The sequence below is a fragment of the Quercus robur genome, chromosome 6 (genome assembly GCF_932294415.1).
Source record: "Quercus robur chromosome 6, dhQueRobu3.1, whole genome shotgun sequence".
NCBI lineage: Eukaryota > Viridiplantae > Streptophyta > Magnoliopsida > Fagales > Fagaceae > Quercus > Quercus robur.
In genome coordinates this window covers 26,288,834-26,312,009 of record NC_065539.1, presented here as the reverse complement: position 1 = coordinate 26,312,009, position 23,176 = coordinate 26,288,834, and the positions used below count along the sequence as shown (strand labels likewise).

The window sequence follows — 23,176 nt, the reverse complement described above, 5'->3', positions numbered from 1 at the left end:
ATTCCATTTTCAGTTTGACTATATTTTCAAGTGGTGCCAAACACACTCTCGGGTGTAAAATGTTTTTAGATTTTAGTTTACCACTGAAACAAACGCAGTCTTAGTATTTATAATGTTTTGTTGAATTTTTAATATATGAAGTTATGTTTTGAGATAGATATTGAATTGTTCCAATTGGATGAACTCACTGAAAATATTATGATTATAGATATCAACAAGGAGTGCAAGGGCCAAGAGCCTTGTAGTTCAACTGCTTGGTACTTCTTAGTGTTTCCGACAGAAACATTTGTAACTATTAAATTATCAAAAACAAAAACAAAAACGAGTGCAGGGATGACACCCCATAAATGGACTGCTCAATCTCTTTCATTCTTGTCTCTTGATTTGTGATGTTGTCTTTTTTTTTTATTTTGTAATATGTAACTTGGTTCTTATACAATTGGACTTACAAGTTGTAATGTATTTGGCTTTTTGGTGTTGTAATTTGGAACTTGAATTTAGATGTTATGTTGTTAACCAAATATCTTTAGCCTTGTAATTTTATTTTAAGGAAGGACTTCTATTACCTTTTGGATTTTATGGTTATTTCTAAAATTTATGGTTTTAATTAAATTTTAATTGTTGGTGACTTTGTTTGAAATCTAGTTGTATACTTGTATATTCTATAAAATATGAAAATTGCTAACAAGTTTTTTTTGTCAAGTAAATGTGTTAACTAGATTATATAACCTATTTATCAAATGGATTGTGTTAGATCGTGTTCACCATAACATGACTTATTAATTAAAGGATATGCGAGTTGCATTGTGTCAACCTAATCAAAAAATCGGTCATATTAAGGTTAAAGGATTCTAACACAATTAACAAAGTATTTGTATTATTATATATAGTCGAATATTCGTGAGTCAACACTCAACACAAACACAACCGATAAACATGAATGGTCACACCTAATCTAACTCTAGGACAAAGTCCTCAATTTGGAGTAAGGGAAAAAGCAAGTTGTATAGATAAAAAATTTAAGATAAATTTCATTAACCTCCCCTAAAGTTTGGGTTAATACTAACCAAGTCCAATACATTTCAAAATTGATCAATTTGGCCCTAAAAACAACTTTGTCCTTATGCGGACCAAACGCCGTTAGTTAAATTCTCTTCTTTCTCTCTCCTTCGCTTCTATCTCTCTAACCGAAAATACCTAATCCAGATCTCTGAATCCATAAAACTAGTACCAAAATCCCACTGAAAGTCCCATGAAAATGCTACAAAAAAGCATAGAAAAATCTCTCTTTCAAAACCCATTAATCCCTTTGTAAACCCCCATTGAAATATCCTGAAAACCCCAACAAAAACTCCCCAAAAAAAAAAAAAAAAAAAATCCCAGCCAAACAACACAGAAAATCAATACAAAATCCACCCAAGACCCTACTGTAAACCTTTGCAGAGAAACCAGGAAGAAAAAAAAACCTCCACACCACAAGATCGAAGTCATCATCTCCTGAAGAACACTGCCTAAATTCAAAATCTAAAGCCCATGTTGAGATCCACGCCGCCACCGCAAAGATGATGGAGAGGTCTAGATCAAAGCACCACCACCACCACTGCGTGGGTTCTGATGTGAGAGAGAGAGAGAGAGAGAGAGAGAGAGAGGGATGAGAGTCCGTTGATGGCATCAAGCTTGGTGGAAATCGGGAAGAACCTTGCATGGTGGTGTTGTTGACATCAGTGACTGAGCTTATGGGTTTCTCCAGTGACCATGTTTATGTTAGAGATTTTTGAGAGAGTAGTTTGAGAGAAATGGATCTAGGACAGGACAGATGAGAGAGAGAGAGAACAGAAAGTAACGGTGTTTGCTCCGTTTAAGAACTAAGTTGTCTTCAGGACTAAATTGATCAATTTTAAAATGTTTTGGATTTAGCTAAAATTAACCCAAACCTCGCAGTAGCTAAATAGAATTTTCCCAAAACTTTACCACGGCAATCCTAAACAGAACTTTATTACTCAGAGTAAATGAAAAGTCAACTTTATTTTTTCTAATATAATTAAAGCTGTTGAAAAAAATAAATACTCTTTTCTCTCATAGATCATGGTTAACTAATAAAAGCGACAAAAAAAAAATTCACTGATGATTAGCATTTAGCATCATTTTACAACAAACAGAGCCAGTGTTTTACGGTATCAGAAGCAGGTTTAGACCTTCCTATCCCTTTCCCTAAGTCCTTTTCTTCCCTTCCCGTCCCATCCCGACCCAAAAGAACAAACAACATAGAAAGATAAGGCAACAGTGCAGAAAAAACCAAAGAAAAAGGCAGTTTTTTTTTTTCCTTCTTTATAGTTCTACTTCTACCTTTCATTTAGGCTCTGATGGCTGAGATACAAACAAGTGTGTAAAAATTTCAAAAAAAAACAGAGGAGACATGAGCTGGTTTGACGTTTAAGGTCCGGCATTACAACCCTCTCCACCGTCTATTACGGAGTTTTAGGCAGAGATATTTGTAATAACAATCATATCGTACAGTAAATATTAAAGAAAAAAAAAAAAAAAGGTCAACAGACATTTCCTTGCTTTATCTATCTAGCTTCCTCTCTTCTTTCCTCATTTCTCTCTCTCTCTCTCTCTCTCCCACAGACACAAATACACAAAACACATCTCTTTCTTTTAGCCTTTTTTTCTTTTTCTTTTTTTTCTCTTTTATTCGTTTGAGTGACATTCAAGGACTGAATTATCATCATTACATGTCCTTCGGCACCAATCTACTTTTCTCAACCTTTGCTTCCTTATATGTTATAGTACAAGACACCCCATTAAAGATTTCTCCAACAACATTTCTGGGTATTCTTTTTTCTGACTCTAATTCTTGATCTGGGTCTCCTCCAACTTGTGTGTTCCATTTTCTTGTCTGACTAGATTTTCTCATGGAAAAGGAGAACATGACACAACCCAATTGGGCTAGTTCCACATTTGGCATGGAAATCCAACCCAATGAACTGAATTATGCTCCCGACCAACTTACCAACTGCTTTTTCAATCCCAATTGGGATAATTCAGTGGATCAGAGCGATCCCTTTGAGTCTGCCTTAAGCTCCATTGTGTCTTCCCCGGCGGCCTCCAATGCCGGTGCTATTCCTGGCGGTGGTGGCGATGGTCTAATGATCAGAGAACTAATTGGAAGACTAGGAAGTATATGCAACTCCGGTGATATTTCACCACAGAATTACATTGCAGGCCACAGCAACAACAACAACAACAACAATAGTACTAACACTTCTTGTTATAGTACCCCTTTGAATTCCCCTCCCAAGCTCAACCTCTCAATGATGGACTCACAGATCAGAGGGAATCTGCCAATTCCTGGTAACCATCCAAGTTTGGCACCCATTTCACCCGACCCTGGATTTGCAGAAAGGGCTGCAAGATTTTCATGCTTTGTTAGCAACACAAGTTTTATGGGATTGAATGAGACTGAATTGCCTTATAGATTGATGCCAAGAGTGGAATCAGGCAAGCTGTCCAGAGTTGCCAGTAACCAGTCATTGAAGCTTGCTACTGGATCTCAGATGGGCGTTCAGGAAAACAACAGGAGCTCCCCACAGGAAGCAAATTTAGCTGCAGATAAGAAATTGAGTAGGTTATCAAGGTCTTCCACTCCTGAAAATGCTGAATTGGGTGATTCCAGGGAGGGATCTTCTGTGTCTGAACAGATCCCAGGTGGGGAAGTGAGTAACAAAGTTGACACTGAGACCAATGGCAGGAAAAGGAAATCCATTCCCAGGGGAAAAGCTAAAGAAACTCTCAGTCTCACTACTCCCTCAGCTAAAGATTCCAAGGTAATGCTTTTAATATAGAAGGTGGATTTTCATAGTCAAGATTCCTTTTTTTTAATCTTGAGAATTCATATTAAGAGTTTGAATCCATGGAATGGCAGGCTGCTCTGGACAACGACGAATCGAATGCAAAAAGAAGCAAACAAGACGAAGATGCTGGAAATGAGAAAGATACTGCAAAGGGAAAGACGGAGCCAAAAACTGCAGGGGATGTGAATCAGAAACAAAACAAGGATAATTCAAAGCCTCCAGAGCCACCAAAGGACTACATCCATGTCAGAGCCCGGAGGGGCCAAGCTACAGATAGCCATAGTCTTGCCGAAAGAGTACGAACTATGACAGTGTTCTTTGATATTTGTTTTTAGTTTGCTGCATGATTAGATTCCCATTTTGACATGTACCTTTTTGTCATTCACTCTTGGTTAGGTACGAAGAGAGAAAATTAGTGAAAGGATGAAGTTCCTGCAGGATCTTGTTCCTGGTTGCAATAAGGTGGCTTTTTTTTATTATGCAAATTACAGCCTAAATTATACATGTTTAAAAAATTCTAGAAGAAACAAAAATATGAAATTGATCTAACTTGGAATTGAATTGAAAATTCAGGTCACCGGGAAGGCTGTTATGCTGGATGAAATTATAAACTATGTGCAGTCATTGCAGCGACAGGTTGAGGTAAACTCAAGTTTGACCCAAGTTTCACCATTATTTTTCAGTAATTTCAGACTCCCAAGTTCACAGTGCTAAATCTTATGTTGGTCAATTTCTTATTTTACAGTTCCTTTCAATGAAATTGTCAACTGTGAATCCGAGGATGGATCTCAACATGGATGCTCTTCTTTCCAAGGATGTAAGTTGATACACTTTACTGTTATCTTGAATTGTTACAAGTGGATGTTTTTCCAGTGATTTGGTGACAAAAAAAATATTGTGCATCTCAGATATTTCAATCTCGTGGAGCTTTGCCACATACCCTTTACCCAATAGATTCTGCGATGCCGGCTTTCCCTTTTGGATACCAGCACCAGCAAGTGCCATCCTTGCATAGTGGCGTAGGTAATGGGACAGAGAACCAATTCCCAGTGAACTCTTTGAATGCTGCACTGCGTCGAAATCCAAGTGTACAATTGCCTCCTATAGATGGATTTGGTGAAGCCACCCCAGAAGTAATTGAAGAGAAACTTAGCTAATTTCATGTCTTTAAAATGGTCTGTCTTACATAATCTAAAAGGCTACCTATGAATTGATTTCCAGGTTTCAGCACTCTGGGAGGACGACCTCCAAAGTGTGGTTCAGATGGCTTTTGGCCAGAACAAGAAGCAGAGCTTTCATGGTAAGGAAACAATGTCATTAGAAATTTGGCATTAACATGTAGAAGTTTGGTTTAGTATCTAATCCATAATTTGTTTGGTGCAGGCTCAATGGCTGCAGCACAGATGAAAGTTGAGCTGTAAATTAGCACTAATGGACAGTCCATTAAATTCAATTGAGGCCCCCAGGAGAAAGAGAGAGAGAGAGGCTTCTGTACATAAAGAGCAACTCCAGTTTGAGTGAATTCTTCTTAGCTTGGTGAAGGAGAACCACCTCCTTTTTAATTTAGTGTCTTTTTTTTGGGAAATCTTTATGGCAACTCATTCTTTTCGTGAATTCTTTCAAAGAATTTCACATTGTAATTTCCTAGAACTAATTGCAGCATTCTGTAAACCACATATAAATTGTAGGATGGTCCATGGTTGAAAAATTGAAAGGAGAGAGGGGAGTTTTTTCACCTTTCAGAAATACTTATCATTGATGATTATTAATTTAGACCCTATATGACAAATAGTGTTTTGATTTCTTTTTTTCTTTGCAAGTCTTTTTGTTCAACTTGGTTGCTGAGAAGGCAAACAAACAGAAAAAATAAAAACAACCTAACAACCGTTAATTGTGTCATGGAATACCAAATCTTCCTCCTTTATTTATTTATTTATTTATTTTTTCATATCTTTTAGAAATCAAAGAAAACAGATTCAATGATAATGATATATTATTTTGAGTTGCTTTCAGTTTTAGCTGGAAAAGGTAAAGGGGTTTATATTTTGGGCCCGTGATTGGAATTGATATATTGTTACGTGAAATCGCGTAACTTGTGGAAAAGTAGATTCTTAATTGTAACCAGCTGTTGAGTGGGGACAAATGTTCTTCTAAGTCCAACTGATGATTTAGAATAATAATAATTAGTGTTTTTGAGCTGGAATCCAAAGTCATTTTTGGAACCTTGGGAAATCACGGTGCACCAAATGACAAATTGACAAGAAAGCAAGCAAGCAAAACAACATCAACAACAACAACAACTATGGTTTACTTTTTCTTTTTTCTTTTTAAATAAATTTTTTTTTTTTTTAAATCTACTAATAATAATAATTTAATAATATTATTACTAGTAGCTAGCATTTATTTTAATCTAGGAAATGACAAGGACATCAAAGGCCCAGGTTGGCAGTAGTGAAGTTCTGACTTGGCTGAGGAATCAGAAAGAAAGCTTTATTACACAGGATTCCCAACTACTTTAGAAATTTTTGTAAAAGGAAAATCTAAAATGGATAAGTGGAAGAATAAAGTAGTGGAGTTCAGATGTAGATGGATACTCTTTGCTTTGCAGAATAGAGTGGAACTTTCCATCAAAGGCTGTAAAGAAAATCCTCCTTCCAAACTATAACAATATCTACACAATTACCTTTTTCTCAAGAGACTGATTTATGATTGATGGATCTCTCCATTTATGTACTTAATTTGTAAATTAAATGCAACTTGGATTTACTTGGTGAATGCAATGATCTTCAATTTTCATTTTGCTCCTTTTTTTTTTTTTTTTTTTTTTTTTTTGAAAATTAGACTACTCTAAAATAATAAATTTAATGGATTCTAGTTAATTTAAGTAGTAAAATATTTTATAATTAAAACAAGAGATTTTATCATTTTCAGTTATAAATTCTGTTTACACTAAAAACCAAATGATATTTTGACATGATAATAAAATAAAAGCATGGTGAGAACATTATAAATTAAAATTCTATTATATGTTTTTTTTTTTTTTTTAATGAGCTTCTATAGATAAAGAATTAATTTACTTAACTTTGAGTGCGCCAGTTCTGCTACCTTTAGTCTTATACTATTACTATTCAATGTAGTTTTGGAAAATTTCAGTAATTGTTTTTTGGCTAATAGATAAATAGAAATGACAAATTTCTTTTTTTTTTTTTTAGTAAAAAATGAAAAAGAAAAGCCCTTCAAATAATCAAATTACACCAACTGATTGATCCCCAATGCAGGTCAGGCCTTCAAATTTAACCGATCTGTTGTGACATTACAACATCACATATATCTATGAAAGCATGACAGAATCACTATTAAATCTATTGAAAAGCCGAAAAAATAAGTGGGTGTTTGATTAAGATGCTCTAGTACAAGGCACGGGACCAGTAAAAATTATGAACAGGGTATTTCTTTTTTTTCTTTTTTCTTTTTTTGGTGAGGGGAATCTGTGGGGTTTTTTTTTTTTTCCTTCATTTTGACCATAATTATATAGCATTTGATTAGATTAAAATAGAATTTTGACTCTTAAAATTTAAGGTTATTTTTATTTTACTCCTTCAAATTTCAAAATTTTTAATTTAATTCTTCGTGTTTGATTTCGTATTCGTATTGGCCTTGCCATTTATCTCCATTAGTAATATGATTGTTAAGTGTAAAATAAGTGCTTCGTAACCTAACTATTAATTAAGGAACAAAGTTTAATTACAAAATTGACTGTAGCATAAAATTACAACTTTACTCAATAAAATAAACATTATCACATATTTTGGAAATCTAACAGTTGAATTGCATGTTATTTACGCTCTTAATACACATGTCAAATTTTGTGTCAATTGGATATTCTTTACTTTATAATCTATATGCTTATATTTTATGGATAATTTTAAACTACAAAAAATTGCAATTTAAATAATTTATTGATGACTTATTGATCTTTAATTTTCTAGAAATTTTACAAGCGTGTAAAATATAGTAAGAAAATGTGATCCATTAGTGGATTTTTCAAAATTCATCTCCAATAAAAAGATATTGAGTAAGGTTGTAACCTAAGGTTATAACCAATTTTATAACTAAATTTTGTCCTTAATTTAGTACATAATGATCAAATTACTAATAGAAATGGATTATGTACCAAAAGAAAAACGAAATCAAATATTAATATTCAAAAGGAAAATTTTAAAATGCAATGGACAAAAATAAAAATAATTCTAAACTTTAGGGGCCAAAAATGTATTTTTGTCTTTAATCCATGAAATTATGCCACCACATAAATGTGATAACTTGTTTACAACAAATTCTATTTTAATTAAAAGATGTTGAATGAATGAATTTTGTAGGGGTATTGGGCCCAAGAGCTCATTATTTATGTATATATTAGGCCTGGGGCCCAATCCGAGGATGAAAGGTCGTCCAAGGAGGATTGAGCATTGTCAAGGGAATCTGTGTTAGTAAATAAGAAGGTTAGTTTCGATCATAAGGGCCCAGGAGGGTGGGCCAAGGATGAATGCCTCCTCGACTGACCAAAGCCGAGGTTCGGAGAGATGGTCTACCGTCCAAGGGAACGTTCCAGGAAATTCTGTTGGTACGGATAAGCATTACAGAAACATAGGACAAGGAGGAGTCCTAAAATATCTAAGGAGAAAGCTGCTACCACCACATTAAATGCTCTGCAGCTAATCCTCTAGCCACATTAATGTGGAGGTGATACATGAACAGTGGTTTTCAGCCTTATAGTTACTATATAAAGACTTCAGGAAGGTGCTGATGGGACAAGTATCAACACCAACTATCTGGCCTGCACGTGGAGGGTAAAGATGAAAGAGAAAGAGAGTATAAAAGGAGAAAGAGGCAATGAGAAAGGGGGATCGAGAAATTAAGAGAGAAACACTATAGCAATCAGGAACCAAATTTGTAATCAAACTTGAGAGAAATATATAACAACTGATCCCCTCGAACCGTGTTGAGGACGATTTTCTTTAGTTTAAACTTGTCTATCTTTATTTTCTTGTCATTTGAACCCACTTTTTTTGTTGTCCAACTCAATTTAGCCCAGTTTTCCAACCCACTCTCTACAAATTCATTATTTTGGATTTTTTAGGCCTAAGTCCATCTATCTTTTGAGCTAGGGACTCAAATCTAGTCCTTACAATTGGCACCGTCTGTAGAGAATTACTAGTATTATAGTGAGTCTAATATTCAACGATGGTAAGTACAAGTTAAAACCAGGCAGAATCTATGGGGTCTCAACATCAAGATCACTTCCGTGATCTCGAACAAAGAAGGGACCAAGAGGGGAGTGTGCATACTACTCATACTACTAAGAGCCAATCTCGGGTTGGGAGCCGCCTCTCTCATGAGAAAAATACCAAAGCCATGCAGCAGGAGATTGATCATTTAAAGAGGAAGTTGCGCCACGAACGAAGAAGGCGAACTCCTTCCATTTTTTATTTCTCTTCTGACGATGAAGAGGATGGTAGTTATAGGTAGAGATCAAGGACTCCTCCCAGTGAGTGTTTCTCGTATGATGAGGACTACCACCATAAGCACAGAAACAGAAGCTCATCTTCCAAAGGCCTGGGGAATGATGCGATGAGCAGAGCGCTCAAATAAATTTCCAGATCACCTTTCACGCGCAAGATTAAGGAAGGGAGACTTCCTCGGTGGTTCACTCAACCCACATTCACCATGTACAACGGCCGTACAGACCCTGTGGAGCACGTAAGTCACTTCAACCAGAGAGTGGCTGTACACTCCAAAAATGAGACCTTGATGTGCAAGGTATTTCCATCCAGCTTGGGGGCTGTGGCAATGAGGTGGTTTGATGGTTTGGGTGCAGGTTCTATTGACACCTTCAAGGAGCTCACACAAGCGTTTGGGTCTCGTTTCATTACGTGTAGTAAGGTTCCTCAACCCTTAGATTCTCTATTGTCCATGTCAATGCGAGAAGGTGAGACCCTGAAAATGTGCTCGGACAAATACTGGGAGATATGTAATAAGATTGATGGAGATTTTGATGACGTGGCTATAAGGACCTTCAAAGTTAGACTGCCCACCGAGCATGATTTGAGAAAATCCTTGACCAAGACGCCAATAAGGAGTGTTCGTTGGCTTATAGATCGCATTGATGAGTACAAGCGGGTCGAGGAAGACCAACAGCAAGGCAAGGGAAAGGGTAAGGTTATCCCTCAGGAGATAAGAGATTTCAGGTCAGATAGATACAACAATAACAGACTCCGAAGGGATTTTGCGGGACAATTTGGATCTACAGCTTCTCAGGTGGTTAACACTGTGTTCCGAGAACCAATGCATCAAGTCTTGGAAAAGATCAAGAACGAGTCATACTTCAAATAGCCAAACAAAATGGGAGGAGATCCCTTGAGGCACAACCAGAGCCTCCATTGCCAAGACCACCAGGAGCGGGGGCATACCACCAAGGACTGCAAAACTCTGTTTCGGCCCAACGAATAAGGAGACCAATCAAGGTCAGGGGCTCAAGGGAACACTTCTTTAAGGCCCCCGTTGGGCACAATTAAGTCATCTTTGCTGCACCGGGGAGAACTAGTTCTCATCCTTCCAGTGTGATGTCTATAACTTGACTACCAGCCGAAGACCCTAATTCTGAGCCGAATAGGGCTACAGTGGAGATCCGACCGGCACTGAGTTTTTCGGATGAGGACAAGATGAGAACCATCCAACTACACGATGATGCTTTGGTGGTCACCCTCAGAATAGGAGGGTGTGATGTGAAGAAAGTGATAGTAGACCAGGGCAGTGGTGCAAAGATTATGTACCCTAACTTGTACAAAGAGTTAAACTTAAAGTTTGAGGAATTAACAGCCTATGATTCACCTTTGGTGAATTTTGATGGGAAAGTTTTCATCCCAAGGGGTCAAATTAGGTTACCCATGCAGGCAGGTTCAGAAGTAGTTGAAGTGGGCTTCATTGTGGTGGATGCATAATCTCCCTACACAGCCATTATTGCCAGACCCTAGCTTCATGCCCTAGGGGCCATTTCTTCAAATTTGTATTTGAAAGTGAAGCATCCATCAGGGGACCGAATTGAGGAACTCGTGGGGAGTCAATCCATGGCTAGGCAATACCTCGTGGCTGCAATTATGCATCAACGCTGAGTCCTCGACCTCTGCTGGGGGGAGTTTATAGCAATCAAAGTCTCTGGTGTTACCTGTCAATGGATCAGCCGAGGAGGCAAAATGTGAGGATTTGAAGAAAATTGTTGTGGGTGATGATCCGGAGAAGTTTTTTCAGGTTGGAGCTCAACTGCCTCATTAGAAAAAGGAAGAACTAATAGAATTTCTCAAAAGGAACGTTGATGTGTTCGCATGAAGTGCTTACAAAGCTCTGGAGGTGGATTCAAGCTTCATCTGCCATCATTTGAATGTCAATCCATCTGTCACCCCCAAAAAGCAACCACCTCAGCGCTCATCTAAGGATCATTCTGATGCTGTCAAAGATGAAGTGATGAAGCTCAAGTAAGCTAGGGCTATCAAAGAGGTATTCTACCCTGAATGGTTGGCTAATACGGTGGTAGTGAAGAAGAAGAATAAGAAGTGGCGGGTGTGTGTAGACTTTACGGACTTGAACAAAGCCTATCTAAAGGACCCCTTTCCCATGCGTTGGATTGATCAGCTAGTGGTCACAACTGTAAGCCATCCTCGGATGAGCTTTTTGGATGCCTTTCAAAGGTACCATCAAATACCTTTAGCCTTGGATGATCAGGAAAAAACAGATTTTGTCACTCCTACTGGGAATTACCACTACAAGGTGATACCCTTTGGTCTGAAAAATGTGGGATCTACTTATCAAAGGATGATGACCAGGATGTTTGAGCCATAACTAGGGAAAAACATTGAAATTTATATAGACGACATGGTGGTCAAGAGCAAGCTGGAATTTGAGCACATTAAATGACCTCAGGAATATTTTTAAGATCTTGAGGAAACACAAGCTACGACTTAATGCTTTTAAATGTTCTTTTGGTGTCGGATCAGGGAAATTCTTGGGGTACATGGTTACACATCGCGGAATTGAAATCAACCCTAACCAGATTAAGGTAATCAACAATTTATAGCCACCTTGGAATCCCAAAGAGGTCTAGAAGCTAACAAGGATGACCGCTACTCTAAACCGATTCATTTCTCGGTCAGCAGACAGGTGTAGGCCTTTCTTTCAATTGTTGAACAAGTGGAACGGATTTGAATGAACTGAGAAGTGCGTCCTAGCTTACCAACAGTTGAAGGAGTATCTTTCTCAACCACCTATTATGTCCATACCCGAGGTGGATGAGATTTTGTTTGCTTACATTGCAGTGGCCTCACACGCGGTGAGCTTGGTGCTGGTATGAGTTGATAGTGGTGTATAGAGACCAGTTTATTATGTGAGCAAATCACTACATGAGGCTGTGATCCATTACCCAGCACTGGAGAAGGCCATTCTGGCAGTGGTGCATGCAACACATAAGCTCCCCCATTATTTTCAATCGCACTTAGTTGTTATCCTAACCCAGCTCCCACTTAGATCTCTACTTCGGAATGCTAATTACACAGGGAGGATTTCCAAGTGGGGAACGATCCTAGGGGCTTTTGATATCAATTACATGCCTCGCACCTCTATCAAGGGTCAAGTCCTCACCGATTTGGTGGCCGAGTTTGCTGAAACCCCACTAGAAGAGAGAGTAGAAAAGCAGAACATGAATGGAAAATCGGTTGGTGCAATCTTCATACAAGAACCTTTGTCCTGGAAGGTATACGTTGATGGTGCAGCAAACCACAGAGGATGGAGTGGGGCTAGTTTTAATATCTCCAGAGAGGATCACAATTGAGAAATCCTTAAGATTAGGCTTCTCGGCCACAAACAATGAGGCTAAGTATGAATCTCTATTGGCAGGGATGACCATGGTTCAGAAAATTGGTGGAAAAGTAGTGGAAATCTTCTCTAATTCAAGGCTGGTTATGGACCAAGTTCAAGGAGATTTGGAAGCCAGAGATCTCAAAATGCAGGAATATTTGAACCAGGTAAGACACTTACAGTCTAGATTTGAGTCTTTTAATTTGTCATAAATCCCTAGAAGTAGAAATACACATACTGACTCTCTTGCCATGCTGGCAACATCCTTGACACAAAGATTACCTCGAGTGATCCTTGTAGGAGACTTGTGTAAACCTACTAAGGTAAGGGGAGATGGGGTTCATATTCATCAAATAAGGGTGGGTCCTAGTTGGATGGACTCTATTGTGCTATTCCTTAAGAAAGATGTCTTACACGAGAGTAAGTCCGAGGCCAACAAGATACAGAGGAAGGCTCCTCAGTTTTGGCTGTCCAAGGACCAAAAGTTGTACAAGAGATCTTTTTCTGGTCTATATCTGCTATGCATACACTTTGAAGCAGTTGAGCTACTCCTAGAAGAATTACATAAAGAGATTTGTGGAGGCCACACAGGAGGCAAATCTTTGTCTCACAGGGCCCTCACTTAAGGATATTGATGGCCAAATATGCAGAGGGAAGCACAAGAGTATGTGAAGAAGTGTGACCAATGTCAAATATTTGCACCAAACATTCATCAACCGAGAGGAGTCCTTAATCCTCTGTCCAGTCCTTGGCCTTTTGCTCAATAGGGCTTGGACATTGTAGGTCCTTTCTCTAAGGCAACACACAATAACAGGTATTTGTTGGTTGGCACGGATTACTTCACCAAGTGGGTTGAAACTGAACCATTGGCAAATATTAAGGATGTGGATGCCCAAAGATTTGTTTGGAAAAATATTGTCACTTGGTTTGGAATCCCTCGTACCTTCATCTCGAACAACGGTATTCAGTTCGATAGCAAGACCTTCAGGAGGTATTACTGTGACTTAGGCCTAATAAATAAATATTCCACCTGGCATATCCACAGAAGAATGGACAGGCTGAAGCTGTCAATAAGGTCATAGTGAGTGGGCTTAAAAAAAGGCTAGATGACACAAAGGGAAAATGGGTAGAAGAGTTGTCACACGTCCTTTGGACATACCAGACTACACCTCGTAGGTCTACTAGGAAGACCCCATTTTCAATGACTTATAGGGTCGAGGCTGTTATTCTTCTGGAGACTGGATTCCCAACACTGAGAACGAGTTTTTTCACTCCGAGCAACAATGATGAGCTGTTAGGAAAGAGCCTAGACTTAATTGAAGAGCGAAGAGAAAATGTCATGGTCCGATTAGCCTATTATCAACACAAGCTCAAGCAAGGGTATGATGCCAATGTGAAGCTAAGGCCACTGGCGCTTGGAGACTTGTTGTTAAGAAAGGTTCTAGGTACTGTAAAGAACCCAGCATAGGAAAAGTTAGGGCCCAACTAGGAAGGGCCATATCGCATCACCTCGGTGGCTGAAATAGATGCGTATCATCTTGAATACCTAGATGAGAATGTTGTACTACGCCCCTGGAATGTAAATAACCTAAAAATGTATTATTAATAATGAAAGTCTTCCTTGTCACATTCTAGTTATTACATTATCAGTTGAGCTTCATATTATTGTTATTTCAAGTATCAAACAGAATCTTAGTCATGCCTGGCTCCTCGGACAACATACCTTAAGTAAATTGATATATTAAGTCACTTTTATGAGTATTAAACAGAACCTTAGCTATGCCTGGTTCCTCGGACCACATACTTTGGGTAAATTAATACTTAATGGCATCTTTTTAAGTATCAAGCAAAACCTTGGTCATGCCTGGCTCCTCGGACCACATACCTTGTGTAAATTGATATGTTAAGTCACTTTTATGAGTATTAAACAGAACCTTAGCTATGTTTGGTTCCTCGTACCACATACTTTGGGTAAATTAATACTTAATGGTATTTTTCTAAGTATCAAACAGAACCTTGGTCATGTCTAGCTCCTTGGACCACATACCTTGGGTAAATTGATATGTTAAGTCACTTTTCTGAGTATTAAACAGAACCTTAGCTATGCCTGGTTTCTCGGACCACATACTTTGGATAAATTAATACTTAGTGGCATCTTTCTAAGTATCAAACAAAACATTGGTCATGACTGGCTCCTTGGACCGCATACCTTGGGTAAATTGATATGTTAAGTCACTTTTCTGAGTATTAAACAGAACCTTAACTATGCCTGGTTCCTCGGACCACATATTTTGGGTAAATTAATACTTGATGACATCTTTATAAGTATCAAACAGAACCTTGGCTATGCCTAGTTCCTCGGACCACATGCTTTGGGTAAATTAATACTCCCTAACATCCCTCTAAGTATTAAACATAACCTCAGCTTTGCCTGGCTCCTCGAACCACGTACTTTGGGAAAATTAATACTTCCTATCATTTTACCAAGTGTCAGGGCAAAGTCTTAGTTATTTCAGACTCCTTGGACTACATACTTAAGGTAAATTAGTGCTTCTTATTGATTACTTGAATGTCAAAATGATCAGCCACTCTAAACAGCAAAGATTTTCACTGTGATAACAAGCTCAAATGGATGCTCATGAGCATCACTTAAAGCATTTACGGGCATACCTATATTTGTTTAAGAATTGATTATCCCTCTGGTTCTTTAAACTTGCTAATGAGTAGGGAACAGAGTAAGTTTAAACTTGTATGTAGGCTACATTACTATATATGTCCTTAAAGTTATAATTATGCTTTGCTGAGATGATGAACTTAGTAAATTTAACTTGTTTTGCTGCTGACCATATGAGATGGTATAACTTTTCTGTTACTTATTCAGATTAATGAGAAGATTTTTACCTCATTACTACATTTGTTAAGTGTTAGATAAGATATAAATTATATCAACACCAGTATGAGAATCATAGGAAGAAAGAAAATATGTATAACTTTCATTAATTAAAGCCTTAAAGCAAGGAAAATTGGATACAAAGGGGTAACACTAATTACAAACTTTGAAAATAAAAATAGTAACTAAAAAAAAATTTAAAAAAAAAAAAAAAAAAAAAAAAGAGCTACACTGGAAGTTATTTCTTTTTAATCACAATCTTTCCTTGGGGAGGGGCTTTGTTGGACTGAGTGGACGCTGCCTCTGAGGCCTCGAGGCCCTTACTTGTAGGATCAACCTTGGCTATTTAGGGAAGAATAGGCAGGACAATCTCCATCTTTTTAGGAGCTTCTTTCTCGATAGGGGGGTCCTGGGGAGCAGCCGAGGGCTTTGTAGCATCAGGGGCCACTCCCTTAGTCACCTCAACCTCTTTTCCATTCACCCTAGGCTGCTCGGCCACTTTTTGAGGGCTACCAGAGGAGAGAGGAGCCTTGTTGGGGCTGCTCTTCTCAGGATCTGCCACCTCAAGAGGGGTGTCTTCCTTGAAGCTGCTGGAAGAGGAGGCACAAATGGCTGGAGGGTAGTAGACACTCTCTGCCCTCCTAAGTACAGAAAAAGCCTAATCCCAACTTGGTTGAGAGCTTCATTCCATACTTGGGAGTAGTAGTTCCTACCTACCCCCAAGACCTCAGCCCTAAAGGCTTCCTCGGTCTTAGCCGCTCCTATATCATATCCTTGCTACTCAACCTCCTCCCTAACTTTCTCTGCCTCCTCTCTAGCCTTCTCTGCCTGAGCTTTGGCCTTTTCGACCTCCTCCAACTTTTTCTTCAAGGCAATGATCTGTTCTTAGGAGGCGGCCAGTTAGTCCTCAGCATTACGAAGAAGCACCCTTTGGCCTTCAACTTGCCTCTCAGCACTGTCCAAGGCAACTGTAACACTTTTTCTTTCCCTCTCCTCCTCGGTCAACTTGCTCTTAAGCTCTTGAACACTTTTTTCGGCCATGTGGAAGGCATCCACAGCCGCTATCCTTTTCCCCTCTTCTTCCTTCATCTTTCGATAGGAATAATTCACCATCTCCTCAGTCCTAAATGTGGCTTGGATGGCCTAGAAGGGAAGAGAAGTACAATTTAAAAAATAAATAAATAAAAGAAAGACTTACCATGGCCAGGTCCCTCTTCAATCCGAGGAAGACCTCATACTACTTTATAGACCTGAGGTCAGCCATGTTTTTGGGCAACAACAGGGATTGTTCCACCGTGTCTGTGACATACCCAGTCGTGCCCTGTTGAAAGTCTTGATGGAGGCGTCACCGAGTAAAGGAGCCCCATCCAACTCCATGCGTGGGGCCCAAGCTAAGGCTACAGCTTTGTGGTTACCCCTCCGCTCTGCCTGATTGGCTGACCTCGTCTAAAGGCCTCTAGGCTGCTTGGCCCCACTCTGGGGCTAAATTTCGTGGGAAGGGAGGGTTCTCCCTGTCTTTGCCACCTCCTTGCCTTTATCCTCCCTTTTCCTCTTATGGTCAGCAGGGTCAGCTCGAAGGGTTTGGGTGGGTCGAGGAGGGGGGAGCTTTATCTAGGCCGCTTTCTTAGGAGCATCCCTCCCTGGCTGGGACTCCAGCAATTCTTGCAGGGTGGACCTCTGCTTGCGCTGTATTCCCATCTTGTCTAGGGTGTTGGCAGCTTCTTGGTATTGGCTACATTAGGCTCGGGAAGAAAAGCCAAGGTCACCAGGTGAAACTTCTGGGGACAGAGGTTGATTGAATACCTCAAAGTCGTCCTCGGAGTCGGAGACTTCAAATATTTCTTCTTCTTTTTCTTTTTCTTTTTCTTCTTTCTTTTCCTTGATGATGGGATGGGAAGAGAAAGCCTCTACCTTGGGTATACCTTCTGGTATGGGGTTGGTAGTGAGAACACCTTCTGGAATTGGGCTGGTGATCAGAAAGCCTGAAGCAACAACACTAATCTGGTGCAGCTGAGGATCCCTAGCTTTAATAACACACTTTGGCACCTGGAAGCTCTCGGAAATTGGGATGTAGTCCAAGATCAAATGGGCCACCCTCAATTGACCGCCTGTGTGGACAAACACTTCAACCTTCAAGATGTTGTCCAAGCTTTGCTGATTTACAAATCTAAAGTTGGAAATAGCAGCATTTTTTTCTGCAAAACCATTAGAAAAGACAAAAAACATCATTAGTAAAGAATAATGCAAATCAAAGGGAATTTCATGCACAAACACAAGCAAAAGAAAAAGAAAAAGGAGGTAACTTTAAAATAATCATCGTAGGTCTAAAACCCCACCTGGCTGCCCCTCTCTCGTCGGGTAGGGGAGGCCATCGTGCCATTCCCCTAACACGATTAAGAAATTCTTATTCAGGCCTTTGTTGGATTCGGTGAGGCACTGAATGAGCCTAACTTCAGGGTACCTAGATTTTAGGTAATACCCCTGTCCCTTTAAGTGGTGAAGGTTGTAAACCCAGTTGATATCATGGTGGGTCAACCCTAAGTCCATTCTTTCATTAAAGACATCTACACTCCTTAAAATTTTGAACATGTTTGGGGCACACTGGGTGAAAGATAACCTATGAGCCCTAAGGTAGTCCCTAGTTACATTGCCTATGGGAATTCTCATCCCACCCTCTATGAAGGCAATCATTGGGATCACTACTTCTCCCTCTTACTTTTTTTGTGCCACTCTCCCTCCTTACAGTACCTAATGAACGCTTTTGGAAGAATCCTATACAGAGCTCTAAAACTCTCTATTCCCTCCTTAGAGTCTACCAAATGAGCGAATCTACCCATTCCTAAGAAAGACTTGGATGTGCTAAGAAGATAAAAGGAGGAAAGAAGAGCCGAGGAGGAAAAGGCACAAAGAAAAGAAGAGTGTATAGAAAAATAAAGAGTAAAGGTTTATGAAGACTTACAAAAAGAATAAAAGTGTCCTCAGACAGGCTTTGGTATTTGTAAGGGCACAAGTGAGTTGGGAAAGTTTGCAGGTTCAGTGTATCTGCACTAAAAAGAAATGAATGCTAAAGTGAGATAAGTGATTGATTTGAGTGGTATTTATATTAAAGAGAAAGTTACAAGCGGGAAAATTCTGGCCCAAGTTCCAGCAGAACCCTTAGTCGTTGGATCCGCATCACACCGTAGAACGTGGGGAACATAGAGCCGTAAAAATTTAATGACGGAGAGTCTCAAATGCCGAAGCGTCAAGAGCAGGCCTTGAGAAGTTAAAAAGGGCATCTGTACCGTCAGAGGTAATGTAAAATGGGGGCGAAGGAACTATCATTACATCGAAATCCTCCTTTCTTCCAGAGGAGCCAGAAAGAAGAATCTCGAGGGGCTATTATAGGGGTGTTGGGCCTAGGAGCTCATTATTTATGTATATATTGAGCCTGGGGCCCAATCCGAGGAAGAAAGGTCATCCGAAGAGGACTGAGCATTGACAAGGGAATCTGTGTTAGTAAATGAGAAGGTTAGTTTCAGTCATAAGGGCCCAGGAGGGTGGGCCAAGGATGAATGCCTCCTCGACTGACCAAAGCCGAGGTCCGGAGAGATGGTCTGTCGTCCAGGGGAACGTTCTAAGAAATTTTGTTGGTACGGATAAGCATTACAAAAATATAGGACAGGGAAAAGTCCTAAAATATCTAAGGAGAAAGCTGTTACCACCGCATTAAATGCTCTGCAGCTAACCCTCTGACCGCATTAATATGGAGGTGATATCTAAACAATGATTTCCAACCTTACAGCTACTACATAAAGATTTCAGGAAGGTGCTGATGGGACAAATATCAACACCAACCATCTGGCCTGCACGTGGAAGGTAAAGATGAAAGGGGAAGAGAGTATAAAAGGAGAAAAGAGCAATGAGAGAGGGGGATCAAGAAATCAAAAGAGAAACACTGTAGCAATCAGGAACCAAATTTGTAATCAAACTTGAGAGAAATATATAAGAATTGATCTCTTTGGACCGTGCCGAGGATGATTTTCTTTAGTTTAAACTTGTCTATCTTCATTTTCTTATCATTTGAACCCACTTTATTTGTTATCTAACTCATTTTAGCCTAGTTTTCCAACTCATTCTCTACAAATTCATTGTTTTGGGTTTTTTGGGCCTGAGTCCATCCATCTTTTAGACTAAGGACTTAAATCCGGTCCTTACAAATTTGATTTGCCGAATTAAACTTTTAAAAGTGACATTTTATTTATATGAGACAAGAGGCATCACAAAAGATGCCATTATCAGTGAACTAGCATTTGGATCTTGAAGCCAAATGGACAAAGCATACCTTAATCCTTAAAAGATTTTACTATGAATTGATGGCCAAAATGGCCCAATACCACGTTTTTTTGAAATTTTTAGCAACAGAGCACTGTTTCGGAAATAATTTGGGATCTACCACTTTTTGTGGTACTCGAGCTTGGTGAGCTCGAGTACCATCTTTTCATTGGTCAACATCTTCTCAAAAAAAAAAAAAAAAAAGTTGCCCAAAAACGCCACTATAGGGCCCGAAAACGTCACTATAGGGCTTAAAAACGCCACTATAGGTTCCCTTGAACCTGGTATGGGGACTTATAAAAAAATTTTGCAGGAAAACGCCGCTATAGGGCCCGAAAATGTCACTATAGGGCTTAAAAACGCCACTATAGGGCCCCTTGAACCTGGTATGGGGACTTATAAAAAAATTTTGCAGGAAAACGCCGCTATAGGGCCCGAAAACGTCACTATAGGGCTTAAAAAACGCCACTATAGGGCCCCTTGAACCTGGTATGGGAGTTATCAAAAATTTTTGCAGGAAAACGCCGCTATAGGGCCCGAAAACGTCACTATAGGGCTTAAAAACGCCACTATAGGGCTCCTTGAATATGGGGCAACGGTGGAATGGAAAAATGTGGTACTCGAGCTCACCAAGTTCGAGTACCACAAAAAGTGGTAGATCCCAAATTATTTCCAAAACAGTGCTCTGTTGCTAAAAATTTCAAAAAAACATGGTATTGGGCCATTTTGGCCATGAATTGATAGCTAACAGTATATCCGTATACCAAATTTTGTTATGCATTATGTTAACTTTAATGCAAGTCCACTGTATTGTTAAATTCAATGTAGTAGGGACTAGGAGAGAGTATTTACAGGGTATAACTGTTTACATAAATCTTCATACTGTCTAATGACGTGAAGGATCTACTGTCATATCACATATAAATTTTCATTCACTTAAGTTGGACTTCTGAAATTGATTTGTGCATTATTTTATATATGTGTGTAAAATATATGAATATTAATTAAAAGCCTCATAACGTTTAGTGAAATTTTTTTATTCTTTTTTATGAAAGAAAATCTAAGTTCAAATTAATATTTTCTCTTAATATTATAACTATTGAATTATCTAAAATAATAAAAATAAAAAAAAGGAATAAAAAAGAAGAAGAAAAGAACATATGAATAATACAGTATTTGTTTGTGTAGTTTTATTTGGGTTGTAAAATTACAGCTATCCACCAGTAGTTCAGCTGGCTAGTCAACGTGGTATGGTATGTAAGCGGAAAAGGGAATTGAAAAGAAAAAGGGCGATGAAAACCTAAAGGAAGATGCTAGTGAAAAAACAATAGGGTTAAGAGAAAACAATAAAACTAGAGACACAAAAAGTTCACAAAGTGTTTTTGGTGACAAATTAATATTAGTAGGCAGTACATGTTAAATGGTGAGCCCAAATAAAAACTAGTAAAAGATTCAACTTAATAATTATATTTATATATATATATATATATATATATATTGTGAAATTTGTTTTATTAGCTGCATTTATAATATTTGATAGTAGGGATGAGAATATAAATGTAATTTTGTATGATCTGCTAGCCCATTCAAAGAAAAATATAATATGTATTCGTATGACTTTTTACCCCTTTACTCTCTCTTTCAGCCAAAAGGTGAAGATTTTGGTCCCATTGAAATTAGAAAGTCCTTGCATCCAACCACAACCTCTTTTCATCTTTTCACTAACCAACCGCAAGAACTTCACTCATTTCCTTTGATTTTCTTTACTTTTTTTCCTACAAGCCAAACACAGTACTTGGGAATATAATTACTATGATATAATTCTCAAGCAACCAATAAGATCAAAAGGTTGTTAGGTATCTGCCTGCATCTTTTCAGCATCAGATTGACGGTGACATTCTTGAAATTATTAGATTAACTAGTCTCATTATCAGTAAGATGATGACCACAAGTAGGAAGAAATTCTTCTAGACTTGGTAGTAAGAATGTGACTTTAATAAGTTCCCATTCGAATGGTAAACTAAAGTTATCTTTATGACAAAAGAGCATTGTGAATGACAAGCCAATCAAAATTTTAACCAGATAGGGATGAAGGTGTTAATTTATTTTACCATAAACTTCTAGCTTTGCATAAATAACAACCAAATGTATTTATTAATGTTTTTTTTTTTCACAAAAATTTGATCCCAGTTTTTTTTTTTTTTTTTTAATTTAGAAAATCAAATAGAGATGAAGGTGTTTGCAAAGAAGGCCAAAGACAAAGTGCCAGACCAGACACGTGGTCATAATATATATGAGACTGTGACTAGCAACTGACTTCTTCACTCACAATTCACAAACTAGCACTTTTGTTTCCACAAGTAATGAAGAGAAACGGGGCCCAGTTAGGAAAGTGTGATTAGGAAAGATTGATGGAATATGTTTGTTTTGTGGGTTAATGATCATTTTTGGGACTGGGTCCGATTACCAGGCTGTCACAGTTTTTTTTCTATCATCACTCACTCTACTGCACCGGTCCCTTCCTTCCTTTCTTTTTAACCTCTAGAAGAAGGGATTTTGCTTTAACTAATAAGCGGTTGGTATAATAATAAAATTAAGACCTTTGCTTTTGCTTTGATGTGTGGTGAGAGAGAGAGAGTGTGAAGAACTATCATTTTGTTTCACCAACCCCATCAATCCCAAAATGTAAACCAACTTGTGTATACGTCTCCACAATTTGAGCATGTGTTTGGGAACCTGAAAACCATTCATTCCAACCGAATTTACGTGTTCTTACTTCCAAATTTTCAAAGTATGTTTGGTAAGCATAGTCTTGGAGAAAAGTCTGCAGGTCTTAGCTAGCCTCCAGACATCTGATTTCATTTTTCCATCTCACTTGGTTTTCTCTTCTGTGGGCCAGCCCTATGTTTTTTCACTTCAGTTCTTTTTAGTTGTTGTATTGTATGCTACTATTCTTTCTTCTCTCTTTACAATATACATACATACATACATATATATATATATATATATATATATGAAGAGCAAATACTTGTTGACCATCAGTATGTACGCACACAATTGTGACAATAATTGAGATCGTGTTTTTTTTTTTTTTTAACTGACGGTTTCAGTTATTTGCACACTTGTTTCTCAAAAAAAAAAAAAAAAAAAAAGTTATTTGCACACCTCACAGGCTCACACACACTTATGTGCAACCATCACTGCTCTACAA

At 38.4% G+C, this 23,176-nt stretch overlaps 2 protein-coding genes across 2 annotated transcripts; both read left to right on the top strand.

The window, feature by feature from the left end:
* The first annotated feature begins 2,374 nt into the window (after nt 1-2,374).
* On the top strand, nt 2,375-5,666 carry LOC126733400 (transcription factor bHLH78-like). Its single transcript, XM_050436701.1, has 8 exons — nt 2,375-3,827; nt 3,926-4,150; nt 4,251-4,316; nt 4,428-4,496; nt 4,600-4,671; nt 4,763-4,987; nt 5,076-5,154; nt 5,238-5,666. The coding sequence occupies exons 1-8, from the start codon at nt 2,916-2,918 to the stop codon at nt 5,273-5,275; spliced, it is 1,686 nt and encodes a 561-aa protein (XP_050292658.1). The 5' UTR covers nt 2,375-2,915; the 3' UTR covers nt 5,276-5,666.
* A 4,038-nt stretch (nt 5,667-9,704) lies between these two features.
* On the top strand, nt 9,705-10,247 carry LOC126690052 (uncharacterized). Its single transcript, XM_050385188.1, has one exon. The coding sequence runs from the start codon at nt 9,705-9,707 to the stop codon at nt 10,245-10,247; it is 543 nt and encodes a 180-aa protein (XP_050241145.1).
* The last annotated feature ends 12,929 nt before the right edge of the window (nt 10,248-23,176 follow it).

Bases quoted from the DNA above. Each gene is read 5' to 3' on its own strand.
- LOC126733400 (XM_050436701.1), top strand. From the start codon at position 2,916: ATGGAAAAGGAGAACATGACACAACCCAATTGGGCTAGTTCCACATTT. The intron at 4,317-4,427 runs GTGGCTTTTTTT...TTGAAAATTCAG, and splicing joins TTGTTCCTGGTTGCAATAAG to GTCACCGGGAAGGCTGTTAT. The intron at 4,672-4,762 runs GTAAGTTGATAC...TGTGCATCTCAG, and splicing joins ATGCTCTTCTTTCCAAGGAT to ATATTTCAATCTCGTGGAGC.
- LOC126690052 (XM_050385188.1), top strand. From the start codon at position 9,705: ATGAGGTGGTTTGATGGTTTGGGTGCAGGTTCTATTGACACCTTCAAG.